This window comes from Heliconius melpomene, chromosome 19 (assembly GCF_056956725.1).
Source record: "Heliconius melpomene rosina isolate 202511_hmr_F chromosome 19, ASM5695672v1, whole genome shotgun sequence".
Classification (NCBI taxonomy): Eukaryota; Metazoa; Arthropoda; class Insecta; order Lepidoptera; family Nymphalidae; genus Heliconius; species Heliconius melpomene.
Genome location: NC_140407.1, coordinates 11061794 through 11087579, shown reverse-complemented (window position 1 = coordinate 11087579; position 25786 = coordinate 11061794). Strand labels below are relative to the sequence as shown.

The window sequence follows — 25786 nt, the reverse complement described above, 5'->3', positions numbered from 1 at the left end:
CTACTTTTATCTATATATATAAAAGGACTTGTCCTCACTGACTGAGGTAAGACGCATGCACCGCCGTAACCGCTGTGATTAGAAATGTGAAATTTGGACAGATGTTTACTTTTGTAATCTGGACGTCCACTAAGAAGTGATTTTAAAAAATGTTAACCCTAAAGGGGTGAAATATGGGTTGAAAGTTTTTATGGAAAAATCTTTAATAGGCCACCGATTATTATAAAATTTGAAATTTGTTTCGTGGTTTATAAGAATTCACCCCTAAATAAGCAAGCGAAGCTGCGCGCGTCCGCTAGTTAATTATATGAATAAATTAAAGATATAGACACATTAAGCTGTCGCTTAACTTTTTGAGCGAAGCGCTCTACTAGAGACTTTTTACACTTTTTGTCACCAATAGGCTCCCAAATGGTTTGACCGGTTGATATGAAAATTTGGAAATGGTGATATGACCACTTAGATTGTTTTAGGCGAAAAAAAAGTCTAAAAATTCAATGGACGTGAGCAATAATCAAGTGACAAATTTCCCCATAGGGTTACATGTTAAAAATATTTTTCTACCTCCTCTGGGTAACGCTAAGCGCCTACTATAGATACCGATCAGGTGATTAATGTAACTATAATTGAGTTTAGAAAACAATTGATGTTCGCTTCGCTCGACCTGTGAACACTACCGAGATTTTGCGAGCGCAGCGGGTCAAAATTGAGGTCCGGTTCGCGCCCCTAGTATGTTTCTTTTTTAATTGGCTAAAAGGTGTGCAGATGTTTCTCGGGAAGGAATTACCTACAGATTTTTATACGTAATAACAAATACATTATGCGATCAAATTATTCACATTCTTAACAATGAGTTGACTATAACTACAATTACAATCTATGAGTACATACAAAGTAGAGTTAAATCTACTTTTCATATTATACTTAGAAGTTTCGCTATGTTTCCGGGCAAGAAGCCTTTTTTTATTTTCAGTTTGTAAAAACACTTTGTGAGATTTTCAATTTTCATTTCATCTTTTAAATTTTCTATTTATTTAAAGCCTTAATCTGTATTGAAAAACCTTTTCTAGGCATTACAGTACACATTTTAAGTTATAAAATTAGCTGACACTGAGATAAGAGTAGTACCAAATAAATTTAGATCAGAATTTTATAATTTTCTTTTTCGCGAGGATTAAACTTTAAAAATAAGCAATTCAACATTTAAGGATCTCGATATATTTTTATTGAAATTGTAATTGTATCAGCATTGTATAAATTTGTCTTATGGTCCATACATACGAGTATACATTTCATATAATACGGTCACTCCTTTGTTGATGTGTAATCAATGAGTAGATTTTTCTTAACGTTTGAAGATATTTTTAAATTTCCAATATTTTATTACTTTCATTGATATATAATAGTAACAAAATAATATAATGAATTAATTAGTGTTTTAATAGAGTTAGTCGTACAGCTCCGTTTAAGAACGAAAGCTGCTCCTGCTGATTACTACTTTCAATATGTTCCACTATATTTTCTCCCTCACCCTCCCTAATATATTGTCTATGCTTCCACCCTCTGACGTCACAGTGAAAATCGACCAATCCAAACCAACACAGTAGTCGACGGTCCGTATAAGCGGAATCACTACCGCATATCGTTTTATTATATTATCTTATAATTTTAATGTTTCTGTTGTGTGCTCCTATGCGCGATTCCAAAATGCATTTAAATGTGAATGATAATGTGCAATAATTTTTTTCCTTTCTCCATTTTCGTGAAACATTTGTTTTATTTCTTTAGTATTTTATTAGTGTGACTGAACCACGTTAGGGGGCGGTACCGTGATGCCAGTTCGTAAGCAAGGTGAATATTACAATAGTAACATTGTAAAATTGTGGTTTGAACTATGCCACTGCGTTGTTATTGACCAGATATTATGCAAGGGGAACTAACAGTGGGGCTTACAACAACCCTTGTTTTGTATCAACGCAACTACTAAAAGGGGTAGATTTTGCTTATATCTTAAAACTAGATATAAGTATTTAAAACTTAGAGGCCATACGCTTTATTAAATTATTATCAGCGAAGACAACAATTCTAAGAATAAAATTTCATCCACTTTTAATTTATATAACACGCATAACAGTATTTTAAAAGTATTTATAAACAACAAAAAACTTTTAACTTGTGCAAAATAAATATATATTTAAAAAAATAGTAAACGAAACTTAATAAGATCGACAAAATAAAATAGTAAATATATTCAATTTTAAATTCAACTTAAAATTGTTTTGTAGAACGAAAACATTTCAGTTTCCGATGTCTAAGTTATATAATTGATGACTGCACAGGGTGTGTAAATAACGAGATATACGTTTATATATTATACGTATGCAACTATTATACTACTTAGTCCCAAAGAATAGTATTTTAATTAAAAGCCTCGTCTTGCCTTTTCAAAAATGTTTCTAGTATAATAAAACCACGTGGGCTTCGATGAGAAATAATTAAATGGATCAAAATATTGTGTAGATAGGTACTTCAGTCATCGTCATCATGTATACATACAGAATTGTTCTGTTAATAGAATTTTGAGAAAAATAAAATAAAGTGTAGCTAGATATATACTTTATATATCTAGTAGCTGTCAAAAACAATTAATATTTAAAATATACCTAATATTGTTAATGTACCAAGTTTTTTGGGTTCCCTACCCTATGAGTAAAACGGGACCCTATTACTAGGACCCCGCTATCTGTCTATCGGACCAGGCAGTATCACACGAACCGTGATGATTAGACAGTTTCACAAATTTTCAAATATGTATTTTTGTTGCCGCTATAACAACACATACTAAAAACACCACATAATAAATATTTAAGGGCCTTCCATATAACAAACATGATTTTTTGTCGTTTTTATAGATGGTACGGAACCCTTCGTACGCGAGTCCGACTCGCACTTACAATATGTTCCACTATGGGCCGGTTTTTTATGAAATATAGTTTTATAATTTATATATAATTTCGCAAATAATTTACACAATAGAAAATCATGCTTCACCCACGTGGTCTACATGCAAATTTGTTAATATCCGTCTATAATGATCGTGGGTGACGGTCCTTCAATAGGTATAATTTTAAATAGTATATTTATCAATATTATAAACGTTTATTACTGTGCATATATTACTTTACTTAAAAATATAATAATAATTTGAGACACAACAAGAAAAAAATCCATTTTGAGTTGCGCCTCTCAACCCGCAATATCTCAAATCCGGAGGGAGAGTGGAGAACTGAGTATTTCTGTCACAAGAAATCTCCACCTAAATAACAATACCTATCCTATTTATTAATGCTAACTTCAAACCCGATCCACTAATTCTTTAAATGTGATGCTATATCGATTTATTTCTATTAATATCGACCTTGTACGAGTAACTGAACTATGCATGCGATGCTATTAGAATGTTATTAGACTGAGGACGGAACAATCTTCTTGTTAAACTAGTTCATCAATAAATTGAATTAAATATGCTCTAATATTTTCCTATTAAACTTGTGGGATTTGTTGGCTTTTTAGTAACTGGGCTTAGTAGAAATTGGCTTCATGGATTATTTCTACTTGGAGACATTAGACGGTTATAACAATTGATTTATAGAGATGAAGGCGTTAAACGCCAGAACCCAAAGTCTTATTTTTTTTAATTGTGCTGTTAGTTAAAAAATAAATTAATAAATGCTTAAAATATCATAATATTGTCTAACTATATTTATTTATTTGTCTATCATTCATATTATTCCTTAATTCTTAATTATTTCGGTATTCTTAAATTCGTAATAATTATTTTATTTATTATTTTGTTTATTAAGTGTATCTAATATAATGTAAATTCATTAATTAATTTTTCCTTCCAGAGGCCCACCGAGCTTTGGAATTGCTTGAAGACTACCACAGCAAGTTAATAAAACCACAGGACCGACAGCTTCGACTTGCTATTGAAAGAGTAATCAGAATTTTCAAGTCACGTCTTTTCCAAGCTCTTCTCGGTAAGTGAAATATTATTAAAATAATTATTTTAGTTTAATTTAAATCCTGCACGTTTTGAGTAGCGCAGGGGCACAAAGTGTGATTGTAAACGCGACTGGTTGTGGGTTCGATCCCCGCTCGAGGAAATGAATATAATATTTAGGCAAAAGCGCGGCGTTGAGTTCCGCCACTCAATACGCAATGCATCCAGATTTGTCGGAAAGTGAGGAAGTCTCTCAACACTAGTTTCCCTCTGTCTACCCTTCTAGGTACAGTTATTACACTTTTTTGAATATTTTTTACAATAAGATTATTTTGGTTAATTGGTTGCGTAACGCTTAAGTAGTTGTTTTGATTTTTCCACACTGCTCTTTTTAAAATTATCAGTTAAGAAATGACCAGTGCGTCTCTTTTCTTGGCTATAAGTCCTAAATCGTCTTTAAAAATATTATACATGGATCTACTTAAGTGCTATCTTCATCTCCCAAGATAAAATCTTTTGCTTTTGGGCAGGTTTTCTTCGAATTCTTTCCCTTACAGCTTTAATCGCGTTTTTCGTACAAATACTACGTGGACGGCTAGATCTTTTTCTATCACAAACAAAGAGGGTTTCATGTACCTTTCTATCTATAGGCCCATACACAAACATTTGACTAATATCAAACTAAAAAATTGTATTTGGCTCTATATCTGCTTTATGTAATGGAATCGCAGCGATTTGGTTCTCTTTATCACCCCATTCCATTTTAATATCGCAAAATATAAAAAACACACGTGTACAATCGTTTCCAAATTAAAAACTAATATTGTGTTTATTTTTAATTGTAACAGTATTTATGACCAAACTAAGTATATTTAAAGTATTAATGAAATTAGGACGATGGTGGTACTTAGTAAAATATAAATGAAATGAACGATTGATTTTTCCAATAGTGTTACAATTAATAAACATAAATAAATCGTTATCTTGAACTAAATTACTATTGTTGCTAACGTGCTATAAATATAAATGCGCGTGACCGCAACACGCGTCACTAGCGCTCTTGAGCTCGACCAAGACACTGCCGTGCCATTGTTTAGTATATTTAGCTGGTACTGTACACCATACATCTACAGACTGTCTAGTGTCTGCTGTTTAATATTAATCATATAAATTATAATAATAAGAATGGCATACAACGAGTCGAGTAACACCTATAATTAAATTAGCTTGAAATTGAGAACTAACAAAGCTTTTTTCGAAAAGTTTTATTAAAAGGAAGCCCGTTTTTTTTATTTATTTTGAGCAATAAATATGAACTATGTTTATGTTATAGTAAGTACATACCTAGCATTGTCTTACCTTTAGGAATCTACGTAACTTACAAAATATCCATAGTATATAAATTTATAAGAATATATGTAGGTACATATAATATTTATGAGAGAAATATCTCAGTAGCCTAGAAATAGTGTAAAAATACATAGGTTTACATAGGTTGTGTCCAAGAATACTTACTTTTACATAATAATTATAAGTAACTAACCTTTCTTCCCTCTTTATAATAAATTAACCTTGCTAAGTTACTTGGGCGTAACGACATACAATCCGCGAGGCGTAAGCTGAGCTTTGCATTCGTGTGTGTACACAAATAGTGTGAGAAAAGGAAGTATAGGTGTGAGGAATTGAATATGCAACAACCTCGCCATTAATAAAAAATATCTTGAAAATATTGAAACAAGAATAGAACGCACCAACCTATAAATGGTGGGTACTTACTTTGTTAAGATGTGACTTAACTACGGAGATGATAATGACTATGGAAATATGGCGTAGCGATGACGTACGAATATTTCCCGGGACGGCATCACAGTTAGAGATACACATAAGTACTGAAAAAGCTTTCAGTAAACCTATTGGGCGCCTAAAATAAAACAAAAAACTAAGGTTAGCCTAAGAAGAGTTTATGATTTCTATTACATGAGCAATTTTATTGCACTTTTGCGTTTCTGCTACTCCCAATATTAATACAAGGTATTCTTCTTTTTAAGTAAACAATCGTGAACTTCGGACGGACAGTGTATAGACAAACATAAAAAAAATAATATAATTGTCCAATTCAGAAACTTTTTAAAGTCGGTTAAAAAGTTTTTAATTAGCTGTTGATCAATCATTCGAATGAATGATGTTTTATTAGTATAATGTTGGCAAGCAAGATAATCGCTTAACGTGTTCTGTTTGACCTAAATATATTTATATGGGTCACAGCCTACCTTTAACGCTAGTCCTCTACGGGCTACCGGACGTGGCTGTAGTAGTTTTGTTGAAACAATTTTAATTGAAAATTTAAAATAACTCGGCCATTCGTTCAATAAATGGAACTTCAGCCTAGCAGCAAGTGCCTTATTGTAGCGATGCCAATCAATGTTACTAGAAGTTTAACTTACATACATTCTGTACAATTGCATTTGCCTCAAGTTTTCTAAGTTGTCTTACATCTAAAGGGTACCTTAAAAATTTAATTCGAATATAAAATATCTATTTACATCAAATTGTTGATGAAGCTTAATCACTATGCAAGACGAATACAAAGAAAATTAGGTCTCTGTTGATTATTGTAATATCTATATGCTATGAATACCTAACTAAGGGATATCTTTATTGTGTTACACCGTAGATAGGCAGATTACGAATATTCCTGTATCATCCATGGAGGATAATTTTTTCATAGGTAAATTATATACTATATATCGTATTATTATATTACCTATATGTTCATTTATTTTTCTTTCGTATTTTAAGAGTGGGTATAATATAAAATATAGAGGTAGATACTACAAATATAAGGTATTCTATTAGTTTGCTAGTATTTTATACTTTTCGGGTTCGATGCCCCTGGTATTATCGATCTTTTAAACAAAGCACGCGATACTTTCAAAGTAAAAATGTTTTAAGTTACGTGTTACTTATGTTTTAGTATAAAATATTAAAATCAGTCACACTAATGTAGTACCCATAAAAAAGTACTTACCCAGCTTTTGCATTAATCGTCATTTATGCCTAACATATTCTACTATACCTATATTATGCAACAGTATTCGTCGTTAGTGAATTTTTAAACTCATCTGAATTTATATTTATGAAAGTAATATTGATAACACATTAAAGTTCTTCATAACAATCTAATCTAAGTGTTAGAAATGTAGAAAAATAATAGTAAAAGAAAATATTTTAAAATACTTACCTACATTATTTTTCCAATCTTTTGTCTTAAGTCTTTTGTCATACTGTAAAACTGACTGGTTGTGGATCCGATACTCACTCGAGGAAATATTTATTTAAATTTATATTACTATTTCTTTGCTCTGGTGGCGAGGCATGGCGTTGACTCAACACCCAATGCCTCCAGCGAAAATGAAGCGATAGGTGGCTATAGAAGCTCGGTATTACAACGACACAACCCTATCGAGCTTAGACTCGTTTGATCCGCCCTGGCGAGTACTTTGTTTGCTAGATGGTATTTAGGATCTGATGATGCAGATATAAGATGTAATTCCTTTTTTTTTTAACTTGGAGTATGTAAGGTTTTTAAGATGGAATCGTGCAAATCAATTTTGAAACATATCTACACCCGTTCGATGATCGATTAAATGTGTATAATGTAACTTAAACGTAAAAATTAGCCAATTTAAACCCTAGCAACAATTTGTTAAGTTATAAACATAATATTACTTAATATTAAGCTTGCCTTCCAATATTACATATTTAATTTATTTACATTTTTTGGGAACAGACATACAAGAGTTTTACGAGCTAACCCTACTCGATGACAATAAAAGTATACAACAGAAAACTGCAGAGACAATTCGCATAGCAAATAAGTGGGAATCCGATGGAGTTCGTCGTGAAGTAAGCGATAACACTATTTTATATTTCTTAGTAATTTAAAACAAATAACCCCTCATTGTAGATCCTTCGAAGGGCATGCCACAGAGTTTTAACTTATGTAGGTATCATAATAATACGGGAGTATTCACTTTTCTTTTATGTTGTCGTATCCTGTATATTCCTGCGTACATACAATATAATATTGAGATAAGTCTGGTAGTTATAGGTACGTCAATGAAAAAAAAGCTTATATAGACTCAAAAGACAAAAAACACTTAACTTCTTCTTGAGTACTTGCAGAAAAATATATATATAAATCAAAATACAATAACCTAATAGTAAACTATTTCTAATTTTTAGCTTTGATTTGAACCGCTACCGTTTCTTCAACTGACTTACAGCAGAAGTACTTAACCGTCTTGTTAAACGTCAAAAGTGATGTTTCGTAATAATATTAAAAGTGCAAATTACTTATATGTCACTTTTTATTATTTTTTAAATACTAAGTATGTAACTTGTTAACATAATTCCCAAAAGAATAATGACATCTATATTTACAAATCTTGTTTATCAATTTTAATGAAAAACCAATATTTATAAACATTTCTGAGTAAGCTGTACTGTAATTAATTCAAGTCAACATTACAGTTGTATTATTGAAACGTTGCAATAGCCAATGAAAATATTTACTTAGTATCAAAACTATACAAAATTGCAGTTAAATACTTTTACCAGCGTTGCGTTGTTGTTATTTTGTGAAAAAGAAGCTTTCTAACTGTGTTGAGTAAAAAGCAGGATTATTTAGCCAAATGCGGGCCCAAAAAATATAAATACCTACTATTATTATAATATCACAATCATATACAATCTAAAGAATGAAACAAATATATTTTATATGTAAATTACTATATTACTATTAGAATATATTTATTTCCTTGCCTTTTCTGTTATTATAATTCTCAAATCACACAGGAATAATATCTCACCATTAGTAAGTATTAACTTACCGCCCATATCATATCACAGAGTAACTTTATAAGCCAAATTCTTTAATTTAATAAATAAATATTAAAACAATTTCCCAGAACTTGAACAATCCATATTCTTTCTCGTTAAGTCACAATTTAACACTATATTAAATGGAATTACCATTATAAAATATTTCTATTTAAATAAATCATCTACTAATCATTGCTTATTGATTTAGGCACAAGTTGGAGACAGTGATTATAGATCAGTTTCTAACGCTTTTCTACTAGATGGCAATAGAAAATCAGACAACCGCAATGTTGAAACTCCAGATTCGGGAAGGGTACGTGTAGACATAATTAAATTTCATCACAGTTATATATTTTAAGTGAATTAAATTAACATGAATAGCTTTTAACTTTTAATTTGACCTACATATTATAATGTAATTTAATTTAATTTGACAGATGGCGATACCATCCATTATATCCCCAAGTAGTGAGACAGAAGAAAAAAAGGTAAGTTAGGTACATAATCTGTTTTCTACATAAAATGTGGCTGCTGCTCTAATATAATTAGATGCAAAAAATACCAATATGAAAATAAAACAAACTTATATAAATAAAACTAAATAAAAATTACAGTCTAACGTACCTACATGATATTTTTAACTCTTAATAAACAAATCACTTAAATATTTTTTTTATATACATTTCAAAAAAAGGGAATTATTAACTTACTAAAATTATTGACATAGTAGACGAATAAAGTAAATTATACGTAAAAATGTTAAGCTGCATGTGCAAGTAAATTAATATAATATTATAATGTTCAAAAATGAAATTAGATACATATCGCATCTCATTTCTAATCGAATATTAATAACAAAACAAAAACCCGACTGCATGAACTAAATTAATGTATCCAGTAACACTTGCGAAATCAAAACAAAACCAACGACGACGTATCATTTATCAAAATTGGTTCACTGGTTTAACAGTTACAAGGGAACAAAGAAACGGACAAACATTCATTCAGCCATACGCACTAATAACGTAGCACTCCCTTTTGGTTTCGCCGCAGTCGGGTAAAACATATTCAGTTTAAATCATAAGACAACGTGGATAGTCGGTAACTCTGTATACTATTTGAGTATTTAATTAAAAATCAAGAAGGCATCAGCGCCATCTTTTGGAAAACTTCTGAAAGCTAAGGTGTTTACCGATACGTAGCTGTTGATTTTGTTTTTTTTTCTTCTTTTTGATGACGTGACGTCTCCAAAGGTACGTAGACGAAGTCCGAATCCGAACGCTATACAACAAGTGGTTAGTAATGGCGGATAGTTGGTGTTTCGCGTCTCATAGTACTATTTATAACCTAAAATATAGTACGAGTTTTCAGCGATATGTACGCTAACGTTTTATGGTTGTGTGAATTCGTGCTGGTAAATTTCTCAATTGTGCCAATGACTTGCGAACGATACACGGACTAAAGGAAATTACACGTAAATGATTATCAAGTGAAATGATATTGCACATAAAATTTTGACATTCACACTGCTGTTATTTCGTATTCGTCGCAAGTAAGGCCATTTAATATACACTAATCTATTTTTAAACGTTTAGTAATTTCTTTACAATTTGGGAACGTTTTCAAACCTTCGGTGAGACTAATGAAACTTCTAAAATAGTTTTGCTTGTAACAATTACTACGTTACTTGCCGAACGATTCACCTATCTTCTAAATAAAAGCAAATGTCTATATTGCACGTTAAATAACGTAACACGGACATTCTAATTAAAGTTCATCGCTTTGACATTCATACCTACCATCCTATCATTTAAACAAGTTGGTAACACCCAATTAACTACATACGCATACAATCTAATAAAAACCGCTATCAAGAAGGGCTCGGCTCTAAAATAATTTTAAAGATAAGGACTAGTTACATTTTTAAAGTAAGCTAACAAGACATATAGCTTTGCTGTGGGATTTTATGCAAACTTAAAATTAAATAAAAGTTGCGATGTTAAAAGTGGCAACATATAGGCAAAATATTTGTGGTGCAAGCTAGAAGTGGGTTCTAGGTAGAGAATGGTGCATGCCGGAGAGCAGCCAGTAAGGTGCTGACAGCGGCACAAGTGTGTAACTAACATGCATGCAGTGTACATAGTATAGAGCTGAATACAACTACTCAAAGGCTATGCACACTTGGTTTCCAAAATGACTGAGAGGCGGAAGAAAAAAACTCATAATGGATTCCTTCGGAAAGTCTCCTCTTTATTTAATCTTGATACGGTGAGTAGGTTATTGCTTGTTACTATAAAAGTGGCTAGATCACCCATTAGTTGAATTGTAAACATGAATATTATACAGCAGAAACCTGATTAACACAATAATTGTTGTTCTTAAGCATTCAAGATAATCAAGTCTTTACTGTATTTTGAATATTAAAGGATTTGTCAATTTAGAAATATACAATAAAGTTAAATTTATTTCATAAGTTTCTTATGATTTTATGTATGAAGTACCATAGTTAAAATTTTAATTATATTATACTTTGTCTCAGAACTATTAGAAGCAGCAGCCACATTATTTAAATAATATTTTTAATTACTTTACTGACGTTATAATTGGTGTTTATATATAAGATGATATTAATATCGTTAATTTGTAAAACTAATATAAACCACCACTGATTTCTAATATTTTATGATATTTTTTGCTAAGTAATCAATTTCTATATTCCAGGCTCACGTTTCAACACCTGAAATGAAGCAGGTAATTTAATTTTTCATGTAAAAGTTAGTTAAGTATAGTATATATTGTTTGGATAAAAGTTTTTAGTGGAATAGAACAGTAGGAATCTGAAAGAGAAATATAGAGGATTATTATACAAAATAATGATTGAATGTTTTTTGTTAATTTTAATTAATATTTTTTGCTTGCAGTGGCATAAGTGTGTAACTTTTAACATAATAGCAATAGGCTTTCCTCTGCCTACCCTGCTATATGTGGTATGCAGAGTGAATCTATTTCTAAATTTTTTATTAGCTCAATTTATTAATCATTTTAAAAACAGACTAACAATAATTGATTGCCTCTGAAAATATTACACACAATAATACAAAATGTGTTTATCTTGTAATGTACTAGTAGTTTTGACAGTTACATAATAGATATGAAACCCTATCTAACCTTGATCTCACATACATTGTATATTTGTATTATCCATGAACACATGGTTAACAATCTTATATGTGTCATTACTGCTAATAATATTATATTTTTTTTATTATATTATATTTTCTTTATAAAAATAAACAGTATTTTGAATTGAAAATAACATTTGCAAACTTTTTTTGGTTCCCATTATTAATACAAACTTAATAACTTAAAAAAATATCCCTAAAAAGGATAAAGTTGTTTAATGAAGCAAAACGTGGAGAGTATATGTAATTGAAAGTTGCAGATAAATGGGATAGAAGGTGGTTCGGAGCGTACAGTAGGCGACGACGGCTCGATATATTTAACAGTAGTGCTGTCCCGTGCTGGCGGTGCCGGACTTGGCTTTAGTATTGCAGGGGGCTCAGACAATCCACATGTCGCCGATGATCCCCTTATTTATGTCACAAAACTAATACCCGGTGGTGCCGCGGCGGCCAGTCAACTGCAAATCAATGACGCAATATTACAGGTATTCTGATTTCTAATCTAGTCTAGTCTAGACTTATTTCATGATTTTTATTCATTGTTCCAATTTAATATGCAGGTCAAGGTCCATTTTCTATTTATTTTGACATTCATCATTTTCAAACAATATCATAACTAACTATGTGACACATCCTACTTCAGGTAAATGACACATCAGTTGAGAATGTCACACACGCTGAGGCGGTTGATGCATTAAAAAAGGCTGGCAGTACTGTAAGACTGGTAAGTAAAATTTTACATACATTTTCTATTATAATAATAATAAAATAACAGCCTATTAAAAAAAATGCTAAGTATTTTTGATTTAAATACTTAGCATTTTTTTTAATGTGAACATTGCGTCTCGCACACGGTAGGCAGATGGAGTTTTCATTTCCAGTGTTCAAACACTCCGTTCCTAGCTTTTCGCCTAATTCTCGAGACATTCAATTGCTTAACTCAACGCCGCGCTTTGTCTTGTTATGAAAGCAAGGAAATGAAAATAATTCGTTCTCCCGAGAATGAATCGAACCTCAGCCGTGGCGCTTACAAACAGACTGCCGCTGTGCCAAGACCGCCTCAATATTTATTAAATTCTTATTTTATTAAATTCTTACAGAAAGTAAGACGACGGCCAACTGGCGAAGACACATTAAATGTTTCACAAATATCTAATAAGGAGGAAGCTGTAGAAATTGAGTTGGTAAAAGGAGGATCAGGTCTGGGTTTCAGCATAGCAGGTGGAGTCGGCAACCAGCACATACCTGGAGACAATGGGATATATGTCACAAAAATAATGGCAGGTGGCGCTGCTCACAGAGATGGGAGATTACGAGTCGGTGACAAGTTACTAATTGTTAAGAATACATCTGTAAGTATTTAACTTTTGATTTAATTCATTTCTAGAATATGAATTGAAATAAAAATGTCCCATTTTTAATAAATTATGATTTAAATTTTAAACCTAATTTAATATTAAGACCAATATAGTAGTAAATAGTTGTGAAATTTATTCAAATTATTTATTAAATATATATTAGCATAATATATGTTATTAACTTAGAAAGGTGACGTGGACTTGGATAATGTAACTCATGAAGATGCAGTCAGTGCTTTAAAAGCGTCTGGTGAGCGTGTCGTCCTTGTACTCATTCCCGGTCCACGCCATGGGCAGCCTTCACCCAGGACTTCTAGAGCAAATACACGTAAGTTTCCATTAATCTACTACGATAGTTTTACAGAATTATGTATCATGTATGAAGTAATTTTTGTCTTATTCCCTAACATTCAATGAATGAAATTATTGTGTTAAATTATCAGCCACTATTACTCTCCACACATATGGTCACAGTCTCAAGACTGATCACATGACAATAACCAAAACAAAACTGGTTGCCAACACTGCGGCGCCACAGAATATAAATTAATAATAGTGAAAAATAAATGTATTAGAGTATATAGAGAAATGTTACCTTAAAATGACACATTTCAGCTTCGAGCACGGCAAACTCTCTGCGGCGCGAGGAGGACGCGACGGGCGCACCGGGCGCGGTGGACGTGACGGACGGCGAGGAAGCGCGCGTGGTGGAGCTGGAGAAGGGCGCGCAAGGGCTGGGCTTCAACATAGTGGGCGGCGAGGATGGGCATGGCATCTACGTGTCGTTCCTGCTGGCCGGCGGGCCCGCCGAAAGGTCCGCGCGGCTGCGGCGCGGCGACCGCCTGCTCGCCGTCAACGACACCGACATCACGCACGCCACGCACGAGCAGGCCGCCAAGGCCCTCAAGGTGGGTAGGCATATAGTGCACTAGTAGTACGGTCAAATCCCACTAAAACATGAAGATAAATATATGTATATACCAACATTATATATAATCAGATTGGAATTTTTCTTAACTAAATGCTAGTTAGTTTTCAATACATAGTTGTTTCTTTCAGAATATTTATATACTCTTAAATTACACCCATAAGCAAATACTTAATATTATTCAAAGACTCAACGCACGCGCCTAGCTTATTAAACTATGACACACATTTTGTTTGAATAGAAATCTAAACAATGAGGAAGAGAAAATCAATAAGTTAGCTGTTAGCCTCATATCAATTATTAAATATGCCACTCACGAATATCACGTTAGTGTTAAATGTACGTGATTATCTTAACTATTGAGTAAATTAATTATTGGGGTCTTTTCCATCTCTTATTTAGGTGTAATAATTGTGTAAATTTTTAAAGTGTATTGATATTTTCTACTCTACATGAATACTACCTCAATGCCTTTTACAATATTATTTTATTTTTATTATTATTTTATGTTTTATATTATATTCAAATTACATGTGTTATTTAATAACAAGCTAAGTAAGTAAACAATAGTCCATAAAATACTACACATATAAAGTGTTGGTGCAATGTTTAATCTAACCATGAATGTGTTGTAATTGACAGAGGAAGCTAATTGTTTTGCAGAACAGGTTCACTTGTGAACCCGTGAGTTTATGTCTCTGTAATTAAATGAATTCTAATTACTGATTTCAATTTATTTATGGAGAGAGACTTAACATTAATACATAGCTGCAGAGATTAAAAAATACATAAATAGTGACTGACTTTATTCCAGTTGTTTATGTCTTTTTTTATTTTAAGCCTATATATTGGTGAATCTTATATATTTTTTAGCATCACACTGTATCATGCACATGGCATTCTGGGCATAGGAAACCTAAGAATTTAACGTTTAGACACTCTTTAATAATAAAATATTATTACTATATATTATTTTTAATATGTAACACTATCAAATATTTAATGAAGTTTCAAAACACTTACAGAGTACCGGACAAAATGTGAAGTTAACTGTGGTGTACAGGCCACAGGAGTACAACAAATTCGAAGCCAGAATTAATGAATTAAAACAACACCATACCCTCCTAAGAACATCACAGAAACGGTCTTTATATGTCAGGTAAATATTACTTGTGCAGTTAATAATTTCATAGTCACATACAATTCATGTATTTTATATGATTGTTTATGTATTTATCTGATATTGTTTATGTATTTAGGTTTTGATAGTATATATTTTTATTGGGCTTTTTTACTGTTTTGCATTGCATTTTGGTTGCTTAGGAAAAACCACTTTTAGTGATATGGTCCGCTTTGCTACTTTATGCTAGCTTTACTGATGACTTTGCTCGCTGGGTATAATCGAACAAAATATTTGGTTTTTTAGTAGCTTTTGAAATTAGCGCGGTCAATTAAACACCTTATAATATTAGTAACGGTCTATTAAATACATTTTTTTATGTGCAATAAAGATTTTATCTTATGTTATTAAATATTTTCCAGAGCGCTCTTCGACTACGACCCCATCCGAGACGACGGCCTGCCATCCCGAGGTCTGCCGTTCCGGTACGGTGACATCTTGCACGTCACCAACGCGTCCGACGACGAGTGGTGGCAGGCGAGGTTTGTGTTGAAATGATATTTTATGTATTAAATAAACATTCATTACAAATACTACAGTTATGTAGTATTCAACTAAAAATTCTTCTCTAATTCTGTCTTGTAATTGTAATCAGCAACTTCAGTTACTTTAACTAAAAACACAAACACACCCCTACACTCCCTATGGCACCTATGTGCTAATTTTCCGTTCTCTACGTACAGTAGTTTTGGCTGTATGTTATCTGTGACTCATTCACTCAATAAAGAGTGACATAACATATATCACCTGAAGATAGTATACATACTAAAGAAGCTTATGAATTGTTTCCAGACGCCTGGACACAACGGACCCGGAGGCGATCGGCATCATCCCGTCCAAGCGACGGTGGGAGAGAAAGCAGCGCGCGCGCGACCGACAGGTCAAGTTCCAGGGGCAGGGCACGCCTGTTAGCACCGTAAGGGATTTATATTTTTTTTAGCTTCACGCTCTATCTTGCACATACTAGAGGAAACCTGGGAACCTATGGTCAAGATACTTCCGTTCCTCAACTTCCGCCGAATTCTCGAGGCAATTCAACACACGAAACTCAACGGTGCTCCTTGTCCCGTTACCAGAGCTAGGAAATGAAAATATTAACTATTTCATATCCCCATGTGGGTATCAAATCTATAACCGTTGCATCTACAGTCGCACGCAGGTGCTCAATGCGCAGGCTTTTTATAGTTAGAATAATACTTAGCAATGATATCAAACAAACTTGTAAAAGGCATTATTGTCTCTAAGATGTTTATACGTAACTTTCATATTATTATGTTATATACATGGCGAAGTCATTACAGTGTCAAATGCCTAAACAAGTAATAAATAAATTTATCTAAAAGTGTATATACAATCATATGGATATGTTCCAGTGTACTACAAGTTGTTATATTGCTTGACATCTCTCATTTGAATAATATACCATATTATAAATATATGCAATTCTTTATACAGTTCTTAGAAATCTCATTGTCAAATTATAATATTTAAAAGAGATAATAAAATAAAGAAATAAAACAAGAATTAATAATAATTATAGAGTCAATCAACACTGGAAAGGAAAAAGAAAACTTTATCATTCAGTAGAAAGTTCCCATTCATGAAAAGCCGAGAGGATGGCAAATCAGAAGACGGCTCAGACCAAGAGCGTAAGTAATCATCAACTAACAAATTGTATAAAAGCTATTTATAAACACTTTTAAGCTATATTTTTTATAAAATAAGCGTCGATGTCTGATACATTCTTCAGGCTATGGTTTAGTGGTTAGGTTGTAAGATTTCCAAGAGGCGTGGGTTCGAGTCCCGCTTCTTTAATTTTTTTGTATGGTATAAACATTTTCTTATTTTCGTTTCATAGACAGTATAAATAATTCTATAAATAAGTTTTGAAAACAATGAGAATTACATGAAACACTCCATGTTTAATCTTTATAATTTTTCATATAAATTAATGAAGTCAATTTACCTTACACATTTTTGTAGCCATTATCTGGATAATGTTATACATTTAACGAATGTTTATCTTTGTAAATAACATTTTAAATTTGTGACAATTCTTTACTCTCGTGGAGATCTGAACGTTGCTCAAGATATTAAGCTAAAAAAATATTTTCTGGTTAGTCAAATATCTTATTTAGCTTAGCTTGCATTTTCACGGTGACACGGAAAAGGAAGTTGTAATATTTAATTTTGTTACAGCTTTCATGCTTTGTTACACGCAAGAGGATGCTAACGCGGACGGTGAGTGCACTTTATATCTGTATACATATATAAATATATATATTAATTTCGCTATCGCTGTACGTATTTAGGTCATTATAGCACGACGTTTTCTTATCGATCTTACCAAATTTTATGTAAACGACTTCATTTAGCTATATTGGAATATATTTTTTTTATAATTGTGTTGCTTCATTTAAGTAGATGTACAAGAGTTATATAATAAAACAAACGTTTAACCAAATGCCAAAGGACTGTAATTATTTTATTTTAACATTTGTGGGTGCGTTTTGTACGTTTAAATTTAAATTGTATTGTACGTTTTTTTTGTTTTAGTTTTATTTTATGTTTATAATAAGATATAATAATATTGGTCTATTTAAGCGGATCGATAAGATCTCGACGCTAGTACGCAACTTTTCATTCGGCTGCTAATATATTTTATCACTTTCCGAAATGTTTTAATCGGAGCTGTGTGCTTTTTCTATCCATTAAAATATGTTAACTCGTCTATACATCTGTCACTGACTTGAAACGACTGCACACGGTCTATTGGTTGTATTGGTAAGATTGTTTAAAAAATAATGTAGGCGATAGTTTTAATAGATTTCTCGTATAGATATTTAGGTCATGTATCAATTAGGTTTTCTTACAAATTGTGAAATGCGTGTAAAATGTATTTAGTCAATTGGTTCTTACTGTTTTTTTAAAATTGGATCAGTGTGGATAAATTAATGCTTTTAGTGTCTATGGAAAGCATGATAATGCTTTATATTATCATAATAATATTTACAAGTAAAAATATACGCATTAACTGTTGCTTAAAAATGGTAAATGCGCCCGAGGACTAATTACTGTCACCAATTATTTCATCCGTGTTATAGAACTGATGTAGCTAATCGCATAACCGTGATCAGATCATTTCAATACAAACACTTATTATTTTATACATTTGTGACGTGTATAGAAGTAGTAGATTTTAATATTTCTTATTTATAACAAAATATACGCATTGTAATTTTTTTAATGGCAACACTATTTTGTAATATGATTAAAGAGAAAAATACAAATACGTAATTAATTATATTTATATTAAATTTCGCATTTTGTATAAGATCAGAGTATAAGTATAGTACAGTGTAACTCCATATAACGGCACAGCGGATCGAGCAGGAGAGGAAGTACGTACTTAAATAGATCTATATTTACCAGTAGAGATCTTACAGTGATTTTTTCGTAAAAAGCGATACAAAATAAATCACTATTTAATTGACTATTTATGCATTAATTTATTTGAATTTCCAATGATGATAGATATTATATCTCACATTATGTGGAATTATCTATGAAAAACGGGACATTTCTGTTCGAATCGGGTCAATTAATTTTGGTCTAAAAATTTAGGATGTTCTGCTAAAATCAGGACGTCTGGCAACAGTGGTTATATCCATTTGACGGATGGATTAAAAAGTAATATAATATGTGTATGTAACGTTCCTGACCAATGTTGACCTCAAAATTTACAGGCTAGATAATAAAGAAACGGACGTACACATCTTCATTTAATTCTTATCATTTCTGTCATCTTAGAAACCATTGTTTCTTACATAATAATGACGAGTTGTCTTTATTAAATTTAAGAGTGAGCACTGCATAGTGTTATTATGTAGTATGGAAAACAAGCTAGAGAATGATTCCGACGCTTTAGGAAATTTATCGTTAAATCGACCGACGTTACATGGAGTTTACACAGTACTTAATTACGCCTATATTTATTAAAATAATAAATTCGTTACCAGTTTTTTAATATGCTCCTTATGGTACGGTTGTGTGATTAGACGATATAAGTGGTGGTCGGAAGCTTTCGAAGATGTGAAGCTGACTCATAATTTTGAAGCCTAACACAAGGAACTTATCAGTTAAAATAAATTAATGTTATTATCTTAATTTCGGAAAAATATAAATAAAGTAAAGTTTTAGGAAGTGAACATCAGAAAGTATCCGACCACTCGGCGTTAGGCTCCGCGTAGGTATAGAGGCACACGGTTTGGTTTGACTCACGTTCGGCCGTTCCTGTGCTTCTAGTCGCCTGGCAGGAGCTAACTTTGTGCCAACAATCTTACATCAGTTTCATTTGCCGTTTATGCTCGTGAGCTTGCCTCGTCTCTTACCCACCACACCTATCAGACACGCTAGCCTCCCACTTAGATCTTCTCCATGAAACGGACCATTTGCAAGATGCAATTTATTTGAATATATGTAACGTGAATTTTTCTACGTGTAGGGGAAATCTTGTACCGAGTGGAACTTCCCATGATGGAGGAGATAACGCTCATTTATCTCGAGGACGAGAGTAAGTTTTGGGAGTGAGGCGTAGCTTGCGAGTGCAGTAGCCGATACCTTATCTCCCGCATTCTGGTTATGATCATCAATTAGAAATGTAGTTTCCATTTCAATAACACTCGATTTTTCTATTATTTGTCATATGTTTATGTTTAGTTTTTATTTTCTAATTCATACAACGCGATGAATCTAATAGCTATAAGCACACGTTTATATCACATCGAGCCCAATTTGATTCACCCACAAACTAGTGACGTCGCGCTCTTTAGTCTTGACGACAAGCCGTCGGTGCTACACTATCGAACTGAACAATGTAAGTTCCGTAACAAATCTTGTGCCTGCCACCAACTTATGAGATTTAGTATGCCAAAATTAGCTATGACGAATTAAGGTACGCTATGTATACGCAACTTACATTGTGACATTTGAAGTTCCTTAAATGTAGGTTAACACTGAATACGCGAGAGAAAGTCATTATTAAGTTGTGAAGGGGGAGTGGGCCACTGGAAGCACACGAGGACACGAGGGCCGCCTCTATCACAGTAGCCGACGCTCGAGGCGCCGCATGTTCACAGCTCGCACTCGTATGCGCTTTGCCTATAGACATTACATTGTCACGAGCATGTACACCGTAAACAAACTTTGACAACCATCATACGGGCTTTTTAAATATTTAAAATATTTGCTGTGCTGAATTTATTTCGAATGTAGATTGTGTCGCTTTAGAAAACGCTGTATTTATAAGCTTATCTGATTAGTGATTCGATGTACTGATAGCTGTCAATTGTCAATTTGAAGCCAGATTTTAAAAGATTTTTTTTATAGACACTGGTGATGTGTTCATCAGTAAATTATTTTTTTGTTGGTCGACCTGTGAATTATGTTACTTTGTTTACATCCATGCAACAATGGTTTTGTGAAGCATGTTGACTCGATTCATTGAGAAAGGTTTTCATAGGTTTTTCGATTCATATTTTCTATTTGAAGGTAAGATATGAACCGAACATCAAGATTCGACACTTTGAGGGCATTGCATATTAGTTAAACATTTCTTACAATTTTATATTTCAGATTTTAGTAGATTAGATAGGTTATGAAATTAGCATCGTAGTTAATTAGATTTTTTTTTGTATTACAAATATAGTTATAAGTTGATCCAGGCAGCAATTATAATATTACCTTAGAAAAATCCGTTAGATCATCAATTAATTCAATATGAATTATTTTTTATTTGATTCAATTGAATTATTTATTATTAATAAAATATGAATAAAATGGACTAGCTGTATCCAATAAATAAGCTCTAATGTAAAAAGGTTAATATTACACTCACATTAATGGCACAACAAAAATATGTATATTGAAAAAAAAAATTTCATTCTTGGAGAAGACAAATAATATTAGTAAAATACGTTTCATAGCAATTAGTCGTAGAGCACGACGCACGAATGATCGAGAGCTTAAATTTGTTTAAAAAACAATAGGCACTTATATATTTTTTTAACAATAGAGTGTTGCTATATCCAGTAATTTCGAATAATAGTGTCTTATAGTGGAAATTGGTACGATTTTTAAATTTTATTACCTGATTCAACACACCACCTATAAATAGTAGAGTGCGTTATTGAGAGTTGTAGGATGAATAATATGGAGGATAACATTTTTATACATATCGTATTCTATGTTCTTAGGTCAAGACGAAGCAGTCCTATCATATGAAACTGTTCAACAGTTGACGATTAATTACACGAGACCAGTTATTATACTCGGCCCACTAAAGGATAGGATCAATGATGACCTAATCTCGGAGTTCCCTGACAAATTTGGAAGCTGCGTGCCACGTGAGTATTAGATATTTTGTATAAGAATTTATTATAATAATTTATTTTTAGCGTAGCTGAGGCCTGTTGAGTTGTGTTTTTTCAATGTTATTTTATAGAAAATGTAAACCTATTAAAAATGTAAATTATTTGTAACTAACGTTCTAAGTGATATTAACTATACAAGCTGTGTCCACGTCACATAGTATATCATAGTATATATAGTATATTTTGACATGCGTTCTCCTGTTGAACAATCTCCGTGTGTTTTCCATACAACGTGACATTGGCGAAGTGATTAGTGCTCAACTGGCACGCACGCTATAAATTAAGAACTGAACATATAGTATAATGTTTATGAACAGATACGACGCGACCCCGACGAGACTACGAGGTAGACGGACGCGACTACCACTTTGTAGGAAGCCGCGAGCAAATGGAGCGAGATATACAGAACCACTTATTCATAGAGGCCGGACAGTACAATGAAAATCTGTATGGAACTTCCGTCGCCTCCGTCAGAGAAGTCGCCGAAAAGGTATCATCTAATTAATACAAAATGGAACACCTTAGCACTTTAGAGTTAGTTGCAGTGAGAGAAACTAAGTGCCTGGGACTAGCTAGCCAAATGTAGACTGGCCTCCACTATCTACGCGCCTCTAATATAAAACTTTGAAAAATAATTGATTCGAATTTTCAGGGGAAACACTGCATTTTGGACGTAAGCGGTAACGCTATTAAGAGGTTACAAGTGGCGCAATTGTACCCCATTGCCATATTTATCAAACCAAAGAGTGTAGAATCTGTTATGTAAGTCTTATACATATTACATTTAATTTTACATGTATTTTACCTTTTTTTTGCACTTCACTAAATTGCTTATAATGGTTTCAGGGAAATGACGAAACGAATGACCGAGGATCAAGCTAAGAAAACATACGAACGTGCTCTTAAGATGGAGCAAGAATTCGCCGAATATTTTACAGGTACTTGTATTTGTACACAAATGTTAGAATATATAACAGTGTTGATAAAAAAATGCTATAAGACAGGTTCCCCAATTTTGAGATATAACGTTCTGTGTAGTGGCCGTTTTACATATAATCTAGAAATTAGGTATGGATTCGATTCACGAATTTCTTTCGGGGGAATATTTATATTTAAGTAATTTTTAAAATCAAAAATTTAGGCAGGAAATGGCTAATAAATGTTATAAATAACATGCTATCATATTTATTACCCATTTCCTGCCATATAATTTAGATTTTTTTTAATATAAATTTGTTTTTTTTAATAAAATTGAGTTATTTGCTTTTTTTACAGCGGTAGTGACTGGCGACACGCCGGAGGAGATATACGCAAAGGTGAAGGCGGTGATAACGGCAGAGAGCGGTCCCACAGTGTGGGTGCCTCGCCGGGACCCCCTGTGAGGACCCCCCTCTTCCCACACACCGCCACCGTGCCATACGCTCTGCCCCACTCCAGCCCCCTCCAGCAAAGATATGTAAACTCACGTGACTGATTAGTGTGTATCAGATAGGTACACCTTTGACTCGAGTCGAGGGGAATTGTTTTATAATAACTCAAAATTATTCCCCTTTCAGACGTCGTGAAGAACATTTGTTTTGCGTAATTTTTATTGGACCCCCCCTTTCCCTCAGGTGATATCGATGTCAGCATACACCTTAATTCTAGACAGTATTCTGTTTTTAATTCTGAACTTTGAAATCCGCAACGTGTTAGTTATAGTTGTAGTTCGTAGTATCGGGCAGCAGCAGAACGAAGCAATATAACATTGAGGGCGTCACGTAAGCAATACATCGCGACATGTCCGCGACGAGCGTAGCGGTAGATAGTCACATATTTTTAAAATCTTATTGATTTTTACCATATTTTATAAATACCGCTCGGTAGATACCCTTTGTAACGTTTCGTACGAGACGAACACGCGAGCTGAAACATAATCGATTTGTAAAACAGAGCTTTCACCGTAGTATATTGCATTGTGCTTGTTTTTGCTAATGTTTAATCTAGCGATTATATTTCGTGACGTTAGTATGTTTGCATTGTATAATTAAAAAAATATTTATTGAGAAAAACAGTTATATGCTTCGATTTAATGTAAATGAAATTGTATATTGTAGAAATTTAAAATGATATTGTTCATGTTGATTTGTTAACTCAGATTGCTAGAGTGAATTGTGAATTTTTCAGCATTAAAGTATAGTAATCTTTATCATGCTCCGATTTATAATATCTCGAAGATTTGTGCACTGGAAGATGCGATAATATGACAAATATAGTTATAAAGTTTATTACGTACTGTAGTCGAACCCACCTAAGTCCTGCATGGCTAGGCTAAGCGTGGCCGCGAGCCGCGGACGGGCCTCGGTGTGCTTGTTGATATTCCGCAATATCATGTAAACTCACTTTAGACAACAATTTTAGTAACTTGGACCACTTTAAAAATGTGTTGATTTTATTTTTTAAAATGATATTATAATTAACTAATACATACACTGAATTTCACCGACGACCGCCCGCGTCTCGCAGCCACAATTTTTTGCTCAAGCGGCAAACTATATTATACTTATAGCCATTGAATCTCATGACATTGTGCACACCGACATCCTCTTTGACACTCATTTAGACGAGGTGCAACGTTGTTGATCATTTTTATAGTAAGGAATTGTGTTATACGGTGTGAAATGTCTCACCCATAGTGTTTGACATTTATTTATTGAGAATTTTATTTTCTTACGGAGTAATAGAATGGCCATCTGCAAATATGGCACTGTACATGAGCAGTTGCTGCTTAAGAATATTTATGATCATTTTACATATTTATATGGTACATACGCAATCGGACTCCTTGTACTTAAACTATTTTAGAGTATGTTAACGTTGTGTAATGTTTTCCATTTTTTTAACATATTTTATTCACATGACAAATATTTTAAAAAATATAAAAATTTACTGTTTTATTTTATTTTACATCTCAATTATTACAACAATAAACCGTGTGCATATTTTCCTACCAAAGATGTTTTTAATCTCTGAATTTAAAAAATGGCAATGCTATACTTAAAAAGTGTATGAATCTTTCTACGTAATAGTTTCGGCCAAGAGCTATGTAAATATTGATACATTTTTACTAATTAATGCATGTAACATATATTTATTATAATATAAATTTTTGAAAATTATGAATGAACTAATATGGATCTACATGTGTATACTTTGTCGTGTTATTTTAAGTTTACTTACTGCTGTATTAACAAGTAATATAAATTGTTTTAATGTTTATTTATTTTATCGTACTAAGATAGGTATTCTATTAAATTAATGGAATGTGTTAAATTTGTGTACATTAATAAAATATAAGTATTAATAATGTTTTTAACCCCTAGTTAATTTTAACATTTTATCAACTCCATATTTGCAGATGTACAATGTTTATCAGTTAGTGATGTTCAATAGACTAGTTTGAATAAAATTATTTACGTTGAAAATTTTACCCTTGTTTCTTTAAACCTACTGTTTTAGGTAAAATAAATTAAAAATCTCTATTTATGAATTGCTCTCAAGTCTCATAGATATATAATTTATATTTAAATATGGCCCTAAATGTCGTATTGCAACCGCGTGCTTAAAGACTATATGAACAGCATGGACTATGCAATATGGACGGATTAATATACTAGTGGTCACCAAAAATAACGAACAATTTAATATTAATTGTTACTAACTCGTTTCATATTTGATCAGAAACAGGCTTAAACTAATGAAAACTTTTGTCTATTTGTAATATTTCATTTACACACTTTATGCTCCTGCGACATAAATTAAAAAAAATGGTTTTCGATAT

General features: G+C 32.5%; 1 protein-coding gene across 13 annotated transcripts; it reads left to right on the top strand.

Annotated features, from left to right (window-relative positions):
• Positions 1-1602: 1602 nt before the first annotated feature.
• Positions 1603-25433, top strand: dlg1 (MAGUK family member discs large 1). Of its 13 annotated transcripts, none has more exons than XM_085202881.1 (22): positions 1603-1851; positions 3909-4040; positions 7794-7909; positions 9096-9200; positions 9325-9375; positions 11609-11638; positions 12330-12554; positions 12713-12793; positions 13170-13421; positions 13614-13755; positions 14043-14335; positions 15381-15514; positions 15898-16017; positions 16328-16451; positions 17076-17184; positions 17735-17776; positions 20040-20108; positions 21790-21939; positions 22284-22456; positions 22619-22728; positions 22813-22904; positions 23242-25433. In XM_085202881.1, exons 1-22 carry the CDS (start codon positions 1833-1835, stop codon positions 23346-23348), a joined length of 2676 nt encoding a protein of 891 aa, XP_085059007.1. In that variant the 5' UTR covers positions 1603-1832; the 3' UTR covers positions 23349-25433. The 13 variants fall into 13 exon arrangements, with proteins under 13 accessions (XP_085059007.1, XP_085059006.1, XP_085059017.1 ...); XM_085202880.1 differs by having other exon boundaries at positions 12324-12554; XM_085202879.1 differs by lacking the exon at positions 1603-1851 and adding an exon at positions 3586-3631.
• Positions 25434-25786: the final 353 nt, after the last annotated feature.

Coding starts and splice junctions, on each gene's coding strand:
- dlg1 (XM_085202878.1), top strand. CDS start 3,601: ATGGATTATTTCTACTTGGAGACATTAGACG. Junction 7,910..9,095: donor CCGATGGAGTTCGTCGTGAA/GTAAGCGATAAC, acceptor TTATTGATTTAG/GCACAAGTTGGAGACAGTGA. Junction 12,794..13,169: donor CTGGCAGTACTGTAAGACTG/GTAAGTAAAATT, acceptor AAATTCTTACAG/AAAGTAAGACGACGGCCAAC.